Below are 17,162 nucleotides of genomic sequence, written 5' to 3' on the forward strand. Positions count from 1 at the left end.
TATACACACAGTGGGTAGAAAAGAATAAACCCTCTTTAAAATAATCACATTTTGTTGCTTTGCAGCCTGAAGCCTTAGTAGAGACAAATCCCAACAGACTAAAGGCTGCATGTAATTAAAGAAAAAGGTGGTTCAACAAAATACTGACACAAGGGGGTGATCCTTTTTCCAACTTAGTGATTCTGGTTTTTGATTTTTTTTTAAATTCTGACATGTTGGTGTTATATCTTTCACTTGGATGGTATAAGTTGCACTGAGTAAATACAGCTGGATAAAACAAATAATGTGTCCGTCTTCCATCCAGGCTGTGTGTGTGTGTGTGTGTGTGTGTGTGTGTGTGTGTGTGCGTGTAAAATATATAATTATAATTTCTAATCATTATATATACAGTATGTGTGTGCTGTTATTATTAATTATATGCATTGTTTTTCTCATATAATCATTATTTGTTTCTCATGTATTTCTCTTATATATCATTGTAAGCACTGGATATTTTGAGCCTATATAAAATGAAAATTGTCAGTTGAGAAAAAATAAAATCTGTCTATACATTTTGGATTCCTTAGCTTTACATTGACTATTCAGTCTGTTTTGTCCCATAAAACCCTTGCCTGTGTGAGGCAGTTTACTGAATGTGCTTTTATGCCTTACTGCTTTGTAAATTTCATCATTTGTGTATTGGAGCATCCACACCTGGGTCAGCTGAAAGTGTGGTGTTCCTCATGATGTTGCCATGGTTTAGTACATAGGATTACATCCAGCTGTTTTGAGGGGAGGTGAAAACAGATAGCTTATTGAGATTTTGCTTTAATTGTTTTTATTATGAAAATCAATTTGCAGATTTATTAGAGAATATTTGCAGGTATATATATCTATACATATATGTTAGTATATGTACGCCGTATTTACCTTCATTTGGGATGCGTGAGCACAGCATACCATGTCTTAGGAAGACTATTGCTAAAGGGCATATCATACATAGTAGTAGCTAATAGCTATAATTAAAAAAAACTTGCAAAATATTGTACCAAAAAAAAAAATAAAAGAAAATGGAAAGGAGTTGAAAAGTCACTTCATAGTTTTGTTGCTTGCCCTCATGCTGGCTAAACATCACGTGGGACCATGCGTATTTTGAATTATGAAATGGAGGTCATCATTTACATATGTTTCATAGCACATTCCATTACCCTTAGGCATTTAAAGTGCTCACTGTGTAAACCAGATTTAAGATACCAACTGAAAAATGCATGAAGGTAATCCAGATGTACAAACAAAGTCCCCTGGGATTCCAACCAAACACATGAACAGTGACAGAAGGAATTGTGTCCATGTCTGTTGGGATGACCTGTCGGTTCATCCGACGAGAGTCAGTGATTATTTCTTTACAGTGTCATATTCTTTACATACAATTTACAAATATTTACAATAAAATGTGCATGATAAAATGCATATGGGTTCAAAAAATGCTTTGATACACAGAACTGGTTGGCATTGCGGAGGCAAGTCCATGTTGTCAAGCCAACCAAAAGGATCACGGGTAGATGACACTCTTCAGAGAGTGCAGACTTCCCATGCATGTAAAATGCAAGATGCTCTGCAGGTTTCCTCTCGTGCAGCTTGCAGTGCCTCTGATGGTATCAGCAGTGTGACTCATACACCAGCTGAGTGGGCTTTATAGAGGTTGGACACATAGATTCAGGTATAATGGATCCGAATACAGTCTAAACTTTACGATAGATGGATGAGGCGTTGTTCTGAATTTAGAAAATTACAAAGCCGTAAATCAGCAACACTGCAGAGTGATAAAAGAGGGTATTTTACATAAACCATGCAGAGCAGAACTACTGTCACCAGTAGAGAGGTGGTAAATTATAGCACCATTTTAGGGGGATGAATGTGTTGGTGGGGCATCCAGGGAACTAATATTAAAATATTAATCATACACATCAATCACAGGCAACAGGCTGAGTCATAATATTTACTGACAGTAAACTGGAAACTACATATGACTGATGTTATTGTTTTCTGCTCTATTGCAATGCTTGTCACAGTATATCATTAGTATATATTAGAGCTACTGTATACGGGGGTGGGATATAATACTCTATTACATATTTATAAACCTATTTTTCTACCTGCGCCAAAATGAAATGTATGGTTTTACTCAGGTGAAATGTTATCATTCATATTTGAATGTTCGATATAGTTATTTTTAATAAGTTGCTTTCTTATACTGGATTATTATAATAATATGTATAAAATAAACCATATGAATTCTGTCTTATCAGTAAAATTGCTATTTTGTATTAGTTTTCTGTTGTTTAAAGCTTTCTGTTTCTACTCATTTCTGATGTACCCTGTTCAAAAACTAGCTTTTTACATAGTAAAGTAAGCAAACCAGCACAACATGGGTAAATAATGTTGTCTGCATCAACTCAGATCTGTAATGCACAACCTGAAAACATATTAAAGGGGCTCTTTCTCACATCAATGTACAAAGGCAATCAGCTGGTTAAATAAACATATAATGCTATACAATCAAGGCCCTTTGAAACAAGAGATTTCTTTTGTCAAAGGCTGATTTGCAGTGTGATTGCATTCTCTTACCAAAACTGAAACAGGTTGGTGGCTTTCCTAAGGGCCATTAAGAGCACAAAAACTGAATTTGTTTCAACCCAAAAATTTCTGTAATGTCTGATACTGTGACGCAAGTAAAAATGGTTAATTCTAGAAAAACATTTGAAATGTTTGAACATAAAATGTTTGGTTTCTTAATCATAAAAGATGTAATTCTTATAACTTCATTTGGCCGTATTATATCTATTCATCAATGTTCACATTAGTCTCTGATAAATAGGGTGAGAAGACTTTGGCTGTGTTAGGAAAGCCTCAATTTAGTTTTGCTGCCAAAATGCACCTCCTGCAAATGCATTTCCTGATTGACTTTAAGAGGGTTACATTTGTTATTGTCTCAGTTATACTTACTGAAAATATGAGCAGTTTATCTTGAAAAACATAAAAAAGAAGATTAAGATTCTGGCTCACTCCAAATTAGAAGTGTCTCAATTTTGAAAAAAGCTGAATACCAGAGATTATGATGATGATGATGAGTGCTTGCTGTTTTACATAAGCATGTGTGCATCTGCATGAAATATGAAGTGTCTATATGCTTTCAGATCTGCCTTGATGTAACGGCAGGTAATCATTTTAAAAAGCATCATCATTTTCTATGGTATGTTGCTAATGTTTAACAAAATGATTGTTGTAAATATTGGTTGGCATTATTTAAGATAACTAAGGACATGCAAAAGTAATCATCAAAATGTTATGAGGATAACAAATAAAAGTGGATTTTACACAACCTGTAATAAAGTATTAAAGGGTGGTTTGACTATATTGTCATATAATCTCATACTGACACTACTTCCTCAACCGGACAGGAACGTTTGAATAAATATACAAAACAAAATTTTAGTTGTCATTATGCAAAGTCTTATGTTTAGATAACATCTCATGGCCGATTTAAAGCCTGACTCTGCTTTAGCTATGCAGGAGCAATTATTTAATAAAAATTCAAAAAGGGCTGTTTAGCAATCGATTGCTGTCTGATGCTCTGTAATAGAAACAGACAAGGCAATATGAACAGGCCAGTGCTTGTTAAGGCCAAAGACTGATGGAGAAGGATAAAATTTGAGATGTCAGAGTAAAATCCTTGTTATCGGAAATAAGCATGAAATGGCAAATAACACCATCTTCATTCATTTTTCTCTCCTCAGTTCCTTTCCTTTGTTATTTTATGACTCTATATCTTCGCTTTATCTCCCCATGCGCCAGTTCAGCCTCTAACAAGCACTCTACATGATGCTGCATTTCCCCTTCAGCTTGTCAGCCCTGCTTTGCTTCCCAGAACGCTTGCCATCGATGTTCAGACTCATGTTCCTCTTCTTCTCCAAATTGAGAAGCTCCTGGAAAAGCTCGGTGACATTGTGGTTAGTCTTAGCTGAGGTCTCCATGAAAGCACACTTCCAGATCTTGGACTGGGCCTCTCCATCTTCGGTCTTCACTTCCCGTTGAGTCTCATCGCTCTTGTTTCCCACAAGCATGATGGGGATGTTCTCTATGTTGCCTTTAATAGAGAGAATCTGCTGGTATATGGGCTTTAATTCTTCCAGGGATTGCTTACTAGTGATGGAGTAGACCAGGATGAATGCGTGACCCTTGGAGATGGACAGACGCTGCATGGCAGGAAACTGGTGGCTGCCCGTTGTGTCTGTGATCTGCAGGGTGCAGACGCTCTTGTCGCAGCTGATCACCTGCCGGTACGTGTCCTCCACCGTCGGGATGTAGGTGTCCCGGAAAGTGCCTTTCACAAAGCGGAGCACCAGTGAGCTCTTCCCCACACCCCCTGCTCCAAACACCACCACACGGTAGTCGTTGCTCTGCTCTGGCATTTTGGGCCTTCAATTGCGCCACTCGCTTTCTAGACCTAATAGAGGTAAAAGAAACATTTAGACGAATGTGTATTGTTTAGCAAATAACAGGATCTTTCAAACTTTTTGATTCCAAGTACCACAAAATATACCCCCCAAAAAATGTTGGTGTAGATTTAGTTTTCACTCAGAAATTTCTAGCAAACTTCACAAACAGTTACAAATTAATGGCAAGCAATTGAATTGAACTTGAAACTTTGAAGTAGAAAAACTGAAATTCAAAATGCATTCCAATCTTTGTTACAACTTCGCAAAATAATTTTTTACAGTGTATAAGGACCCACTTCCTAAAATCTAAAGACTATATATTTTCACACATTTATATTAAGATGATTTCATTTGATTCATATTAATACAAAATATAAATGTAACATATTTGACAAAAACCTTGTACTGTATTATATTGTCAAATCAAAATTTTTAAATAGTATCTGAACAAAATATTTAAAATTTTTATTCAAAATATACTTTAGTTATTTAAAAAAATATTTCTTCAGTAAAACTTTTTTTTATTTGCACTTGCTTTTTTTAAATAAATAGATATTTTAAAAATGTGTTTAAAATATTCACAACCGTTTTCCCCTTTAGCTAGTAAAGGAGACAAGGGTTTTCTTTTTTCCACAAAACTACATGCTTATTTGTTTTATTATTTCTTAGTTTGAAATTACTAAAACTATAAATAAAATAGAATAAAATACTGTAACTGTAATTAATCTCATGATTTATGACCAATGTGTAAAAAAAAATTAATAATCATATTTATTCATATTTTAAGTGAATAGGTTAATTTTGAAAATTAATATAAAATAATGAAAATATTTTTTCCCCGGCAAATCCTCTAGCACTCACTTGTGACCCCTAAAATCACATTGTAAAATGCTAAAGTACATTGTTAAGCATGACACACAGGAATGACAAGCAATATTTTTCATCAGTCTCCAAACATGTTGTTGAATGCTTGGTTCTATTTCTCACAATGAGTAGCCACGCCCTATAAAACCTCACATCCTCCAAAAAAAAACAAAAACACAAATGTGTAAATTAAACATCACATTTATTCTGATTGGGTGTGATTGTGTCATGTCACATAGTGTACTGTATACAGAAAAATGTCTAGTGACTGGAAACACGTCATTACACGTCCTATTTAAATCCATTATGCTTTAAATATTTAACATGATCATAATGTATTTACTGGATATTTATCTCATTCAAAATTACAGGTATGAAACACAAACAAGTTTAGAGATGCTTTGCCTCTAGACAGGACTCAAGTGGCTTTTCTGAAGAAAGACATACGCCTTGTCATCCATCATGCTATTATGAAATCACAATGCAACTCATCATAATGTATCTGTGCTTTGCCCTCAGACACTCTCTTGCTTTTGCTGCAGTTTATAGCAGTGCATTATTTATTGCTTCAGAGCCAAAACAATAACTCTAAACTGTTTTCTGTTCCTGAGCACCCTAGCATTCCGACTGAAGCACTATGTATCTGTCTAAGAGTAAAAGGTTTTAGATTTTTTTTTTAAATAAGCATTTATTTGTGCAATTTAATGTTCTCATGAATAATTTAGCTAAGACACAGACTATATCCATCAGTGTCAGAGTACCACAAACGCAGAACACACATCAAATTGTGTATAGATTATGCAGAAGCAAGCAAGAACACAATTTCCAGGCTTTCCGCTGATTTCAACCTCAGTAATCAATACCTCAATTTCACACAGCACAGCAGACGAGGGATACTGAGAGACACCTGCAATGAAACTACCACAGTTCTATCAAAGTTTCTGCTGAACTTCCATAAAAAAGAACAGATTAACCTGGTATGTGCATCACATATACTATTCATATGAAACTATATTAGTATGTGGCAGACATGACAGCCATTATATGTCTCAGAAATCTTGAGCTGATTAAAAAAACAGCTTTTTACAGGAACGCTGCAGTTGAAGTTTTTTTTTTTTGTTCCAAGAAACCTGTTGTGATTTGATTATTTCATCATTACTGTTAATTTTGCCATTTGCTCAGTGATTCACAGTGTCTGTATTCTCTCTACTAGTCTTTTTACAGTGATGTACATGCAATCTTATAAAAAAGAAATGCTCTTAAATTGGCATCTATGGTTTCCACAAAGAACATTTAAATTAATATTTCACCCAAAAAAACGAAAATTCACTGAAAATGTATTCACTTTCATTTGGAGAATTTAGCATTACATCACTTGCACACCAATGGATTCTCTGCAGTGAATGGGTGCCATCAAAATGAGAGTCCCCCAACATATTAAAATTATTTTAAATTGTTGTCACTTGTAAACAGGTCTTGATCTGTGCATATTTCTCTCCTGACTGCAGTATTTTGGATAGAGGACATAAATTTTATTACAAACACACAACTATTCACTTCACAAGATGTTAATTGATGGACTAGAATCCTGTGTATTACTTGTGGATTATTGTGATGCTTTTATCAGCCGTTTGAACTCTCATTCTGATGGTACAAGTTCACTGCAGGGGATCCATTGGTGAGCAAGTGATGTAATTCTAAATTTCTCAAAATCTGTTCCAATGCAGAAACAAACTCATTTACATCTTGGATTGCCTAAAACGTCAGTAAATTTTCAGCAAATTTTTGCATGAACTATTCCTTTAACATCAATCGAATCTTTCCATTGCACAAACACTTTTGGACAACACAGTGAAACAACTACACAGTGAAACTAAACTATCAATATCTTGTGTATGGTTCATCTAAATGTTCATACGATAATTCACAAGTTATTTGAACTAAGCATTCTGCAAGTGCAATGTTTCTTGAAAGATATGAATGCACAATACAGTGTTTTGAAAGTTGGCCAGCCTGTTACAAGTTTGTCAAAAACAAGTTCATAACAACAAAATCTGTTCCAATGCAGAAACAAACTCATTTACATCTTGGATTGCCTAAAACGTCAGTAAATTTTCAGCAAATTTTTGCATGAACTATTCCTTTAACATCAATCGAATCTTTCCATTGCACAAACACTTTTGGACAACACAGTGAAACAACTACACAGTGAAACTAAACTATCAATATCTTGTGTATGGTTCATCTAAATGTTCATACGATAATTCACAAGTTATTTGAACTAAGCATTCTGCAAGTGCAATGTTTCTTGAAAGATATGAATGCACAATACAGTGTTTTGAAAGTTGGCCAGCCTGTTACAAGTTTGTCAAAAACAAGTTTTGTGTCAAGGTTCTGAATTTGATATCAAGGTTCTGAAATTAGTGTCAAAATTATTGGGGGGAAAGTCTTTGTGAAACCAACAATGTCTCTCAAAGCTGGCTTCCCACCAAAAATGATTTTCATCCAGCATTATGACACCAGGCTATTTGCACTCAGGGCTTAAAGTACAGCGACATGCTTGGCAGGGTGCAGCAATCCCGACAGCAGTCAAGCTCTCATTTGAGAGAAGCCCCGGTGCCTCTCCCCCGTTCTCTCACACTCTGCGTGCTGTCAAATCAATGAGCAGAGGACACTGAGCCTTTGATCAATGCTAGTTTCTGGGGATTTCAGGCCTCTGACAGGCTGGTGCCCCCCTCTCGCCCCTCTTAGGTGTCACACTTGTTTCTGTGGTATGATTGATGTCAATCTTCCTTGGAGTGCTGGGCTATCTATTATATAAGTCCCTCACGGAAGGGCAGGAGAGCTGCTGAGCTTATTAATGCTGTTACAGCGTCTTGGTACTCCAGCCAAACTCTAATACAGATTAAGTTTGGCACGAGGAGAGATTATAATGCATGTCCCTTATTCAAGGTTCTTCCAAGCTCTCTCACAGCAATGTGCTGATACTGCCAGATTTGGGAATGACCTTGCTTTTACCGAAGTGAATATGGAATATATCACTCAGACATTAGGATTCGAAAGGTAATGTTTGCTGAATAGCACACGGGCGCCGTGCCACATACTCTTAAACAATCACAGTAAATGGAAGTGCAGGCTTAGTATGCTGGTGGTTCTCTTTGCAAACCACACACTCCAGGGCCATGCATACTGAAGACAGAAACAACAGTATATAGACAAATTACCCTATTTGCTTTCTGGGCTTATTGTGAGTGAATCATTGGTGCTTGTCAGTCCAAAGAAATTAAAAGTTCTTCGTAGTCTTAAATCAATATGTAATAATTTGCTGTTGTTTTGAACAACATTCCTTTTCTGCTGATTTCACATAGGCCTCGCTGGATAATGTTTACTAATAGCTAAAGAGTTATTTAGGAGCTATTTTAATAAACCTACATTTGGTCTGGGCAAGCGGTCAAGTTTTCCCCCTGTTGCTAGAAGCTACACTTTCTAGATCGAAAACTGATGTCATTCAATTATTTATGAATTTATTATTATTAGTAGTAGTAGTATTATCAGATTTCAAATCACATACTTTTCCTTCTAAATGTCACATTATAGTAGAAAAAGGTTGTGAACCAGGGTGCGAATTGCTGAATTTGAATTCAATTGTAACGGAGTATCAAGCAGGATTCAGAATTGCAGTTTGTAAAGAATAAAAATGTAAAGATGTAGAATTAAAACAAACTGAAAATACTTTTTTTTAAATAGGAATTACAATCTTTCCAACCAACCACTGACCGTTTTCCTGTAAACATTTTCCTAGTAGAAGTCTGTATCTAAAAATGTCAGTGTGACACAAAAACTAGCTTTTGAAGCAATTATTCAATATTTTGAGAGGGTTACTACATTTAGCAGACATGCAGCAGAATTGTGACATCCCATAAAACAGTTACAAGTAAAAATTGCACCTACAGTTTAGAGAATCTTAAGAGTGTTTCAGAAAACGGGCCAAAGTGACTGAGAAAACTAAAATAAATTCATACTGTAGATAGATAGATTTAGTTTTTTCTGTTTCAAAATTTTCACATTTAATTCATTGTTCTACTTGCCGATTCCTCATAATTGTGAAATTTACTGAGTAACAATTTTGTTTCCACACTATTGTTTCAGTGTAGATAGATAGATAGACAGATAGTCAGACAGACAGCCAGACAGCCAGACAGACAGACAGACAGCAATAGAACGATAGATAGATGCACCTAGCTATTTTTGACCTGTGAGAACAACCCTTTAAAGTGAATCACTGCATTGGATTCCACAGGACGCTCATCAGGCCGAGTCCATTAGCCTGAGTCTGCTCTAATCTAAGTGAGAAGCTTTGCAGCAAAATATACTGTCTAAAGAGCTGCTCTCTCTTTATCAGTCAAACCAGGCTTTCACTCTGCCATAAATGGCAGTTCCATTGTCATATCCCCATGGATACCAATGTTCCATTGAAGAAAAAAAGATTTTCAGTTCAGAAATTACTCTTATTCTGTGGAAATCAGATATGCCTCGCTTTACTGCATACTACAGGCACTGACAGGAGATGGAGAGTTATGGGCACATTAGTGTTCACAGGCTGTGTGCACACTGAGTCTGAGACCAATGTCAGTGTCAGTGTTCTGGGAAATCAAACCAGAACAGGCTGTTGGTTACTGCATGCACAGACTGAAAGAGAAAGGGAGAATGGGATAAATAGGAAGAGAGAGGGGTACGGAAATGGAAAAATAGCCCTGGTGCCATTAAAAGCATGACTTAGTCTTGCTTAGACTTAGTCATGACTTTTTGAGAGGTCTGTTAGGAAGCAGAGTCTTAAAATTATTGGTGACCCAAGCCATATTCTCCATAAGGGGTATGAGCTAATGCCCTCGGGCAGGAGATATAGGGTTCCAATCTGTAAACTGAAAAGATACAAATTTTCTCTAATTCCATTATCTGTCAAATTATTGAATAAGTGATTGAAATTGTTGTGTGGGTGAGGGTAATGTGATGGGTAACATGTAATGATGGTGTATTATTAGGATTGTGTAGGAATTATATATGTTTTGGAATGGTGTAATTTTTTAATTTTTTTTGTATGTCTGCTCTCCCGGTTGCGACAAATTTCTCCTAAGGGAGACAATAAACGAGAAACTTAAACTTAGTATATGTCATAGCTTTTATTTGCACCACAAAAAAAAGATAAAGCAGATAGGGTTTTTGTAACTGTGATCAAAACTGATATTTCTAAACAATAACCACGTCAAACAAAAAGGGGGAAAACAGATCAATGAGCATGCATATAAATATAAGTGTTTCTTTTGGTTGCTGTTCAGATATAATATCCAGATGCATTGCAATAATGAAAAAAAATGTATTCTAGAAAAAAAAAATATATATATATAAGGAATTAAAAGGGATAGTTCACCCAAAAATTTAAATTGTCACCATGTTATTGTCTTGTCCTGACTTGTATTCTATGACTTCTGAATTTACATCTCAAAAAACTTTTTTTTATATATAAATTTAAAAAAAGGTAATTGTGAAAGGTAAATGTGTTTTATCCATAATTGCACACCTTTTCAGAATTTATAAACAAATCGTACAGGATTTTATGCATCAAGGTTTAATACTACTTAGTATTTTCTCTCACAATTCTAACTTTTTCTGAGAAAAAACTCAGAATTGCAAAATATAAACTCAGAATTCCAAGATAGAATTGTGAGATATGAACTTAGATTTGTGAGATATAAACTCACAATTCTAAGAAAAAAAATCTGAATTATAAATTTGCAATTGCGAGAAAAAGTTAGAATTGTGAGAATAAAGTTGCAATTGTAATTACCTTTTTTTTTTTTTTATTCTGTGGCAAAAACAGGCTTCCATACAAACCTGTATGGCTTTCTATTTCTTTTAAGATGTCTTCCTCTGTGTTCCACAGAAAAAATAAAGTCATACAGGTTTGGAATGACATAAGGGTGAATAAATAATGACAAAATGTACATTTGTAGGTGATCTATCCATTTCAATTTTTAATTTAAACGCAAAATGCCCAACACAGTTATTATTGTAACTAAATCACTGCTGGGTCTTAATGCCACAGATGTGTGCTTTTGTATCATACAGTGTTTACAGTATAGAAGCTAAAAATTTGGACTCATAGGGGGAGCAGGGCTACAGCCTAAAAATACCCTGTTTACCATCTGTCATCTCTCTGCACCAAATGTTGCTGGATTAGCCCAGACTCACTCATTCAGCTGTGCAAGGGCATGAGAAAATGTCTAGATCTAAAACAAAGTTGTAAATAAATACTGGCTTGACTAAATCTAACACTCGCCTTCACAGCAGTCAGTTGGGCCTAAACAGATTCTATTAATTAATTGTGGGAATTTTCAATACAATACATTTCCAAATATGTCAAAAATCATAATTTATGCATATACTTACAGCAAAATTAACCCTATAGAGCATATTTAATGAACACTTGTTCATGTTAGAGTCCAAAGTCTACCTAAAGGAATAGTGCAGTTAAAAATGAAATTCTGTCATAAAAAAAATCTACTGTTTTTGTTCATACAATTAAAGTCAAAGTATAAAATAACATTGGACTTAACGTTCATTGTATGGACAAAAACAATCTTTAAAATATCTTGTATTACTTGTATTACATCTTGTATTACACAGAAGAAAGTCATACAGGAACGCCATGAGGGCGAGTGAACAGTTTCCAAATTTTCCGTTTTTGGGTGAACTATACCTTTAAATACATCCTACATAAAAATAAAAAAAAGGATTTTAATATTAATAAAAAAGTTCTTCACAAAAAAGCATACCTGACACCAAAATGTGTCTCTCTAACCTCATGAATTTACAACAAATGACAATACATGACAGCTTCAGCTGACTGGCTAATCACTCTGTTGCATTTTACCTTACCATAAGTGTCCAGCAGTTTTACTGTGTCCCTGCCAGCATTGCAAGAAACATCTCCCTTGCTCTTGTCGATCAGTCCGTCAAACAGATTGCTCCTCTGTGGACAGGGCTTAGAGGCTAATCATTGTGCTTTACATCGTCTGCCTGCTGGATGTGCTTCCAGTGACCCAGTTCAAAGGATTTAAAACTCCCAGCATGCATCCACGCCACAAAGCAAAGCTCCTGTGATACAAGGCCGCATCCCAGGAACAGCGTGCATGAAGGTCTGATATATTAGACATGTGAGATCTTTGAACTAGATAATGACTACTGTAAACTGCAGTTTATCCTGAGATGACAGAATGTGTTTTTGAGAGGCCTTCTGCTTCATCCCTTATACTGGCACACGCACTGGCAGACAACGTGCATCTTAAAACCTTAATACTGAGACTTACATTTAAACATATGCTCACCTATTACAAAGCCTTAGGGTGTATGGAGCTAAATCAAATCTATGGATTGTCCTCCACAAATAAACTTGATTGATTTACTATCGTTTGCAAATGACTTGGGGTTTGCTGAACGAGAACTTGAACATGCATTTGGCCTTCGGCTAGTCCGGTTGCTTAGTCCCTTTTCTCCATTAACTGCTATACCTTGAATTAATTGTTAATAACAATGCAGCTCAAGGCAGGAATTTTCTCGGCTTAACTGGTGAGGTTAAGTGGGTGGTAAATGTCTATGAGTTTATATACTTAATCAGTTAATCTCAAATGAGCATGCCTATTAAATTCATCATAAGTTTTTCATAGTCTTTATGAGTGTGAAACAGTCACATGGCTTGATCTCTACCCTTTGAGCTATCTTCCAGATAAACTTTTAATATATTTAAACAAAAAAAACAAATTACTTAACACAGATTTAGACAGATTTCTAACAGGGGTGTAAATCAGACGTTTCATCACGATATGATCAGCCATCGATTCATTCAGCAAGCAATGCAATATTTGCTTATACCTCAAAACATGCTGTGATACAACCTGTGATTAATATAATCGATATTATGTGCCATTTTTACAAAACCAGTTAAATAAATCACAAATGCAAACAAAATACAACATGAATATTTAATTGAACTCCCTTAAAATTGCAAATCCTGCATCCCAATTAGGACAATATATATATATATATATGTGTGTGTGTGTGTGTGTGTGTGTGCGTGTGTGTGTATGTGTGTGTGTGTACTTTAGTTTTTAAATTCATATAAAAACATAAATAATGAAAAAAATAAGTCACACATGAAATCATGTGCAATGAGATAAGCAACGACAGCAGTCAAGAAACTCTTTTAGTCTCTAAAATGTGCAAGTCTAGTTTCCTCATTAGGACAGAAAAATAAGTACTCCAGTACATTTATACAGAAAAAATATATATACAAAAAAATACCTTTCAAAAATAAAGTTGTGAAAACTTACAGAAAACATGCAGATGTGGCTAACACGAGAGTGTCAAAATGGTGCATCTTAATATAATTATGTGTTGCATCATCATATTGTTAGTCATTTGATTGATGCATCAATTGGTGTATTGTTTCACCTCTAATTTCTAATTTCTCTGAAAACAACCATTAATTTCCTTGTTTAAATCACACAGCAGGTTGTGGCATCTAAGTAACATTAGTTTTCTAATATTATATGCTGCGCAATGAGATAAGCAACGACAGCAGTCAAGAAACTCTTTTAGTCTCTAAAATGTGCAAGTCTAGTTTCCTCATTAGGACAGAAAAATAAGTACTCCAGTACATTTATACAGAAAAAATATATATACAAAAAAATACCTTTCAAAAATAAAGTTGTGAAAACTTACAGAAAACATGCAGATGTGGCTAACACGAGAGTGTCAAAATGGTGCATCTTAATATAATTATGTGTTGCATCATCATATTGTTAGTCATTTGATTGATGCATCAATCCATATTGGTGTATTGTTTCACCTCTAATTTCTAATTTCTCTGAAAACAACCATTCATTTCCTTGTTTAAATCACACAGCAGGTTGTGGCATCTAAGTAACATTAGTTTTCTAATATTATATGCTGTGTCTGTCAGTGAGTGCACACAGAAGCAAAGCCTCATGGTATTGGACTAAAAGAAGAAAACTGTCTCTGCCTGTTCGCAGAGTTTTTAGGAGCAGCAGAGAGACCAATCTGTCACTATAGATTTCTAAGAGAGAAGAACAGTTCTAATAAAGTAAACACACCAGGATAACACTTGACCCCCCTCAATACAGCAAAACACTCTTAAAGGTGCACTCAGTACCCTATGCCTTTACATAGTTAACTATTTGAGGGGACATCTGTAGTCAACATTATCAAATGCACCTCAATGGTGAGTGTGCAACCAATGCACACTCAAAGGCTAGCTGCCAAAGCAGGGGTTCTCAGCTCTGACCCTTGAGCTCCATTTTTCTTGCATTTTAGCTCTACTCAAACACACCTGAACAAGCTAATCAAGGTCTTCATAATTGTTCGAAAGTTTGATCAAGGTTGGAGCTAAACTCTGGAAGAGTTGAGAACCCCGGTGTTAAAGAATACCCAACCACAGTGAAAGTTGCGACGAATGAATTCTTGCATCTCGCGAGAAGATGGTGTCCATGGCAGAGTAATGTAGGGAATAGTGAATGAGGGGGATATTTCGGATACATCCTAAGTTTTTGTTTATCTCTTATTTGTTCCAATGTATGAGCAGTTTTGTTGCAAAACAAAGACTGTTGCACTCTATTGCATGATAGGACTGGTCATGTGATGTCAACATGGCGGCATCCACCTCCACCAACATGGGGGCGACCCCCTCCATGTGAAACAAAACCTTTTTTTTTCTCTAGAAATCAGATATGGCTTAAGTTGTCATCTCACATTATTGTACATAAGCTTTATAACATTTCTTAAATGTACAGCTTATTTATTTCTCCGCAAAACATTTTGATTAGCAAATAATGACTAAGTGCACCTTTAAATGCCAATACACCATGGGCCAGATGAGGTGAGGACGTCTAAAAGGCTTTAAACATTATTACTGTTACTACTTCTGTTACTAATAAAAGCATAGGCTACTGGAAAAGTGCTTTGCCCTTTCTCATTCAGCTTGTTCCAGCATTCTATTATTGCCTCTGGTGCAATACTAAAAACTGACGCACACCTAGAATTAGTCTCCATATAAATTGCTGCAATAGATTCCATTATGAGCGCAGCCTGCATCATCTTCCGCAACAAGACTACCATGCATTGGCTCTATACGATTATATATTATTATACTAATGCATCCAAGACGACGTCAGCAGCGCGCGGATCCTCTTTCTCAATGTTCACGTTGCACAATCAAAAATCTTCGTATCATTTCATGAAAGGCCTTTTTAATGATGCAAAGTGACATGAATATACATATATTTCCAATTAAATGGATGACTGATCCTGTGCATACTGGTTTACTGTTTGTCGCACACACTCGTACATTTCTCAAACACTGAAAATGTAAGCTGGCTATGTGGAAGCCCTAGCGCGTGTAAATGGAAATCACCACGGTCTCTAAGACTGCAGACAGTTTGCACGCGTGTATCTTATACATTTTATATCACCACGGGGCCGGTTGTTGGACAGAGGAGTAAATGAGTTCAGCATCACTATATCATACACAGCCCGTTTCATTCATAAAGAAGAGGCTCTCCATAGCACTGGTGCTGATTCACATGCCTTCTTTCGGCTATATGTAGGTACAGCCACGTTTGATTTAGAATCATGTTAAATCCTCAACATTTCCGTTTTCGTTACTATTTGTTGTTAAAGCAAATGCCATTATGACAGTTATGGTCAGTGCAGCTAACGCATGATTTCCACACAATACAGAAAATGCTGCAAGTATTCAGCAGGCAAAGTCTAACTGAAATCTGTGTAACGCTTGTCCGGGTTGCTTATGCTGTGCGTGCACTATAAAAAATAAAAAGACAATATACCAAAGGCACTAAATAAATGAATTGATTTCATATGTCGGCGTGCGATTCGACTCACCTACCTGAACTTAACGTATCCCGCGTGACTGATCTTTGACTGACAGCACAGATGAATGGCAGCCTGCGCTAATAAGGTACTAAAGCATTTTAGACTAATAATGAAGACGTGATAGAGTCCAATCTCAACGGCAGTCCTCTCTCTCCCTCTCTCTGTATCGCACTCACTCACGCACGCACACACGCACACAAACACACACACACACACACACCCTCCTCCTCAGAATCTCCACTTGCTTCAAATAGAAGGTGGGAGAGTTTTTACATATTGCCTACAGGAGGTGGACAAAATAACAGAAGAACCTAACAATACAGTGCAGTCTCTCATTTTACTGAATTATAATGAAGCCTATTCTTAAAATTCAGTACACATTAATATTAAATTATTTTATATGTCAAGCACTGAAACTTGAATATGTTAGAAAGATGTGTTTCATATTGTAAAACACAAATATAAAAATGTAAATATAAAATTTACAAAAAATATATCAAATGTAAATGTTTAAATAAATTATTTTAAATAAATGCATTTAAAAATTAATTTAAATACACTTAAAAGTAAATGTAAATAAATATATTTAGTTTTTACATTTGAACATTTGAAAGTTAATTTAAGTAAATATATTTTAAAATAAACATAAATGCACATTTTAAAATAAATTAATATAATGAAATAAACATGTTTAAATAAATTGAAATAAACATTTAAAGATAATTGACAATTTGTGTTTCCTCGGACTGCAACTATGGCAGAACAGTTTTAAATGTGCCTCGAATACTGTGTACTCAAGAGATTGCATTATACATTCCAAGTGTGTTAAATAGAGTTTTTTCAGAGGGTTCTGGC

General features: G+C 35.5%; 1 protein-coding gene across 2 annotated transcripts; it reads right to left on the reverse strand.

Annotated features, from left to right (window-relative positions):
* Positions 1-864: 864 nt before the first annotated feature.
* On the reverse strand, positions 865-16,461 carry LOC107557388 (GTP-binding protein Di-Ras1). Of its 2 annotated transcripts, none has more exons than XM_016240798.1 (2): positions 16,321-16,461; positions 865-4,486 (listed from the first exon to the last, which is right to left on the reverse strand). In XM_016240798.1, exon 2 carries the CDS (start codon positions 4,449-4,451, stop codon positions 3,855-3,857), a length of 597 nt encoding a protein of 198 aa, XP_016096284.1. In that variant the 5' UTR covers positions 4,452-4,486; positions 16,321-16,461; the 3' UTR covers positions 865-3,854. The 2 variants fall into 2 exon arrangements, with proteins under 2 accessions (XP_016096284.1, XP_016096289.1); XM_016240803.1 differs by lacking the exon at positions 16,321-16,461 and adding an exon at positions 12,279-12,421.
* Positions 16,462-17,162: the final 701 nt, after the last annotated feature.

Source organism: Sinocyclocheilus grahami, unplaced genomic scaffold (genome assembly GCF_001515645.1).
Source record: "Sinocyclocheilus grahami isolate Dianchi unplaced genomic scaffold, SAMN03320097.WGS_v1.1 scaffold21.1, whole genome shotgun sequence".
NCBI lineage: Eukaryota > Metazoa > Chordata > Actinopteri > Cypriniformes > Cyprinidae > Sinocyclocheilus > Sinocyclocheilus grahami.

Bases quoted from the DNA above. Each gene is read 5' to 3' on its own strand.
- LOC107557388 (XM_016240798.1), bottom strand. From the start codon at position 4,451: ATGCCAGAGCAGAGCAACGACTACCGTGTGGTGGTGTTTGGAGCAGGG.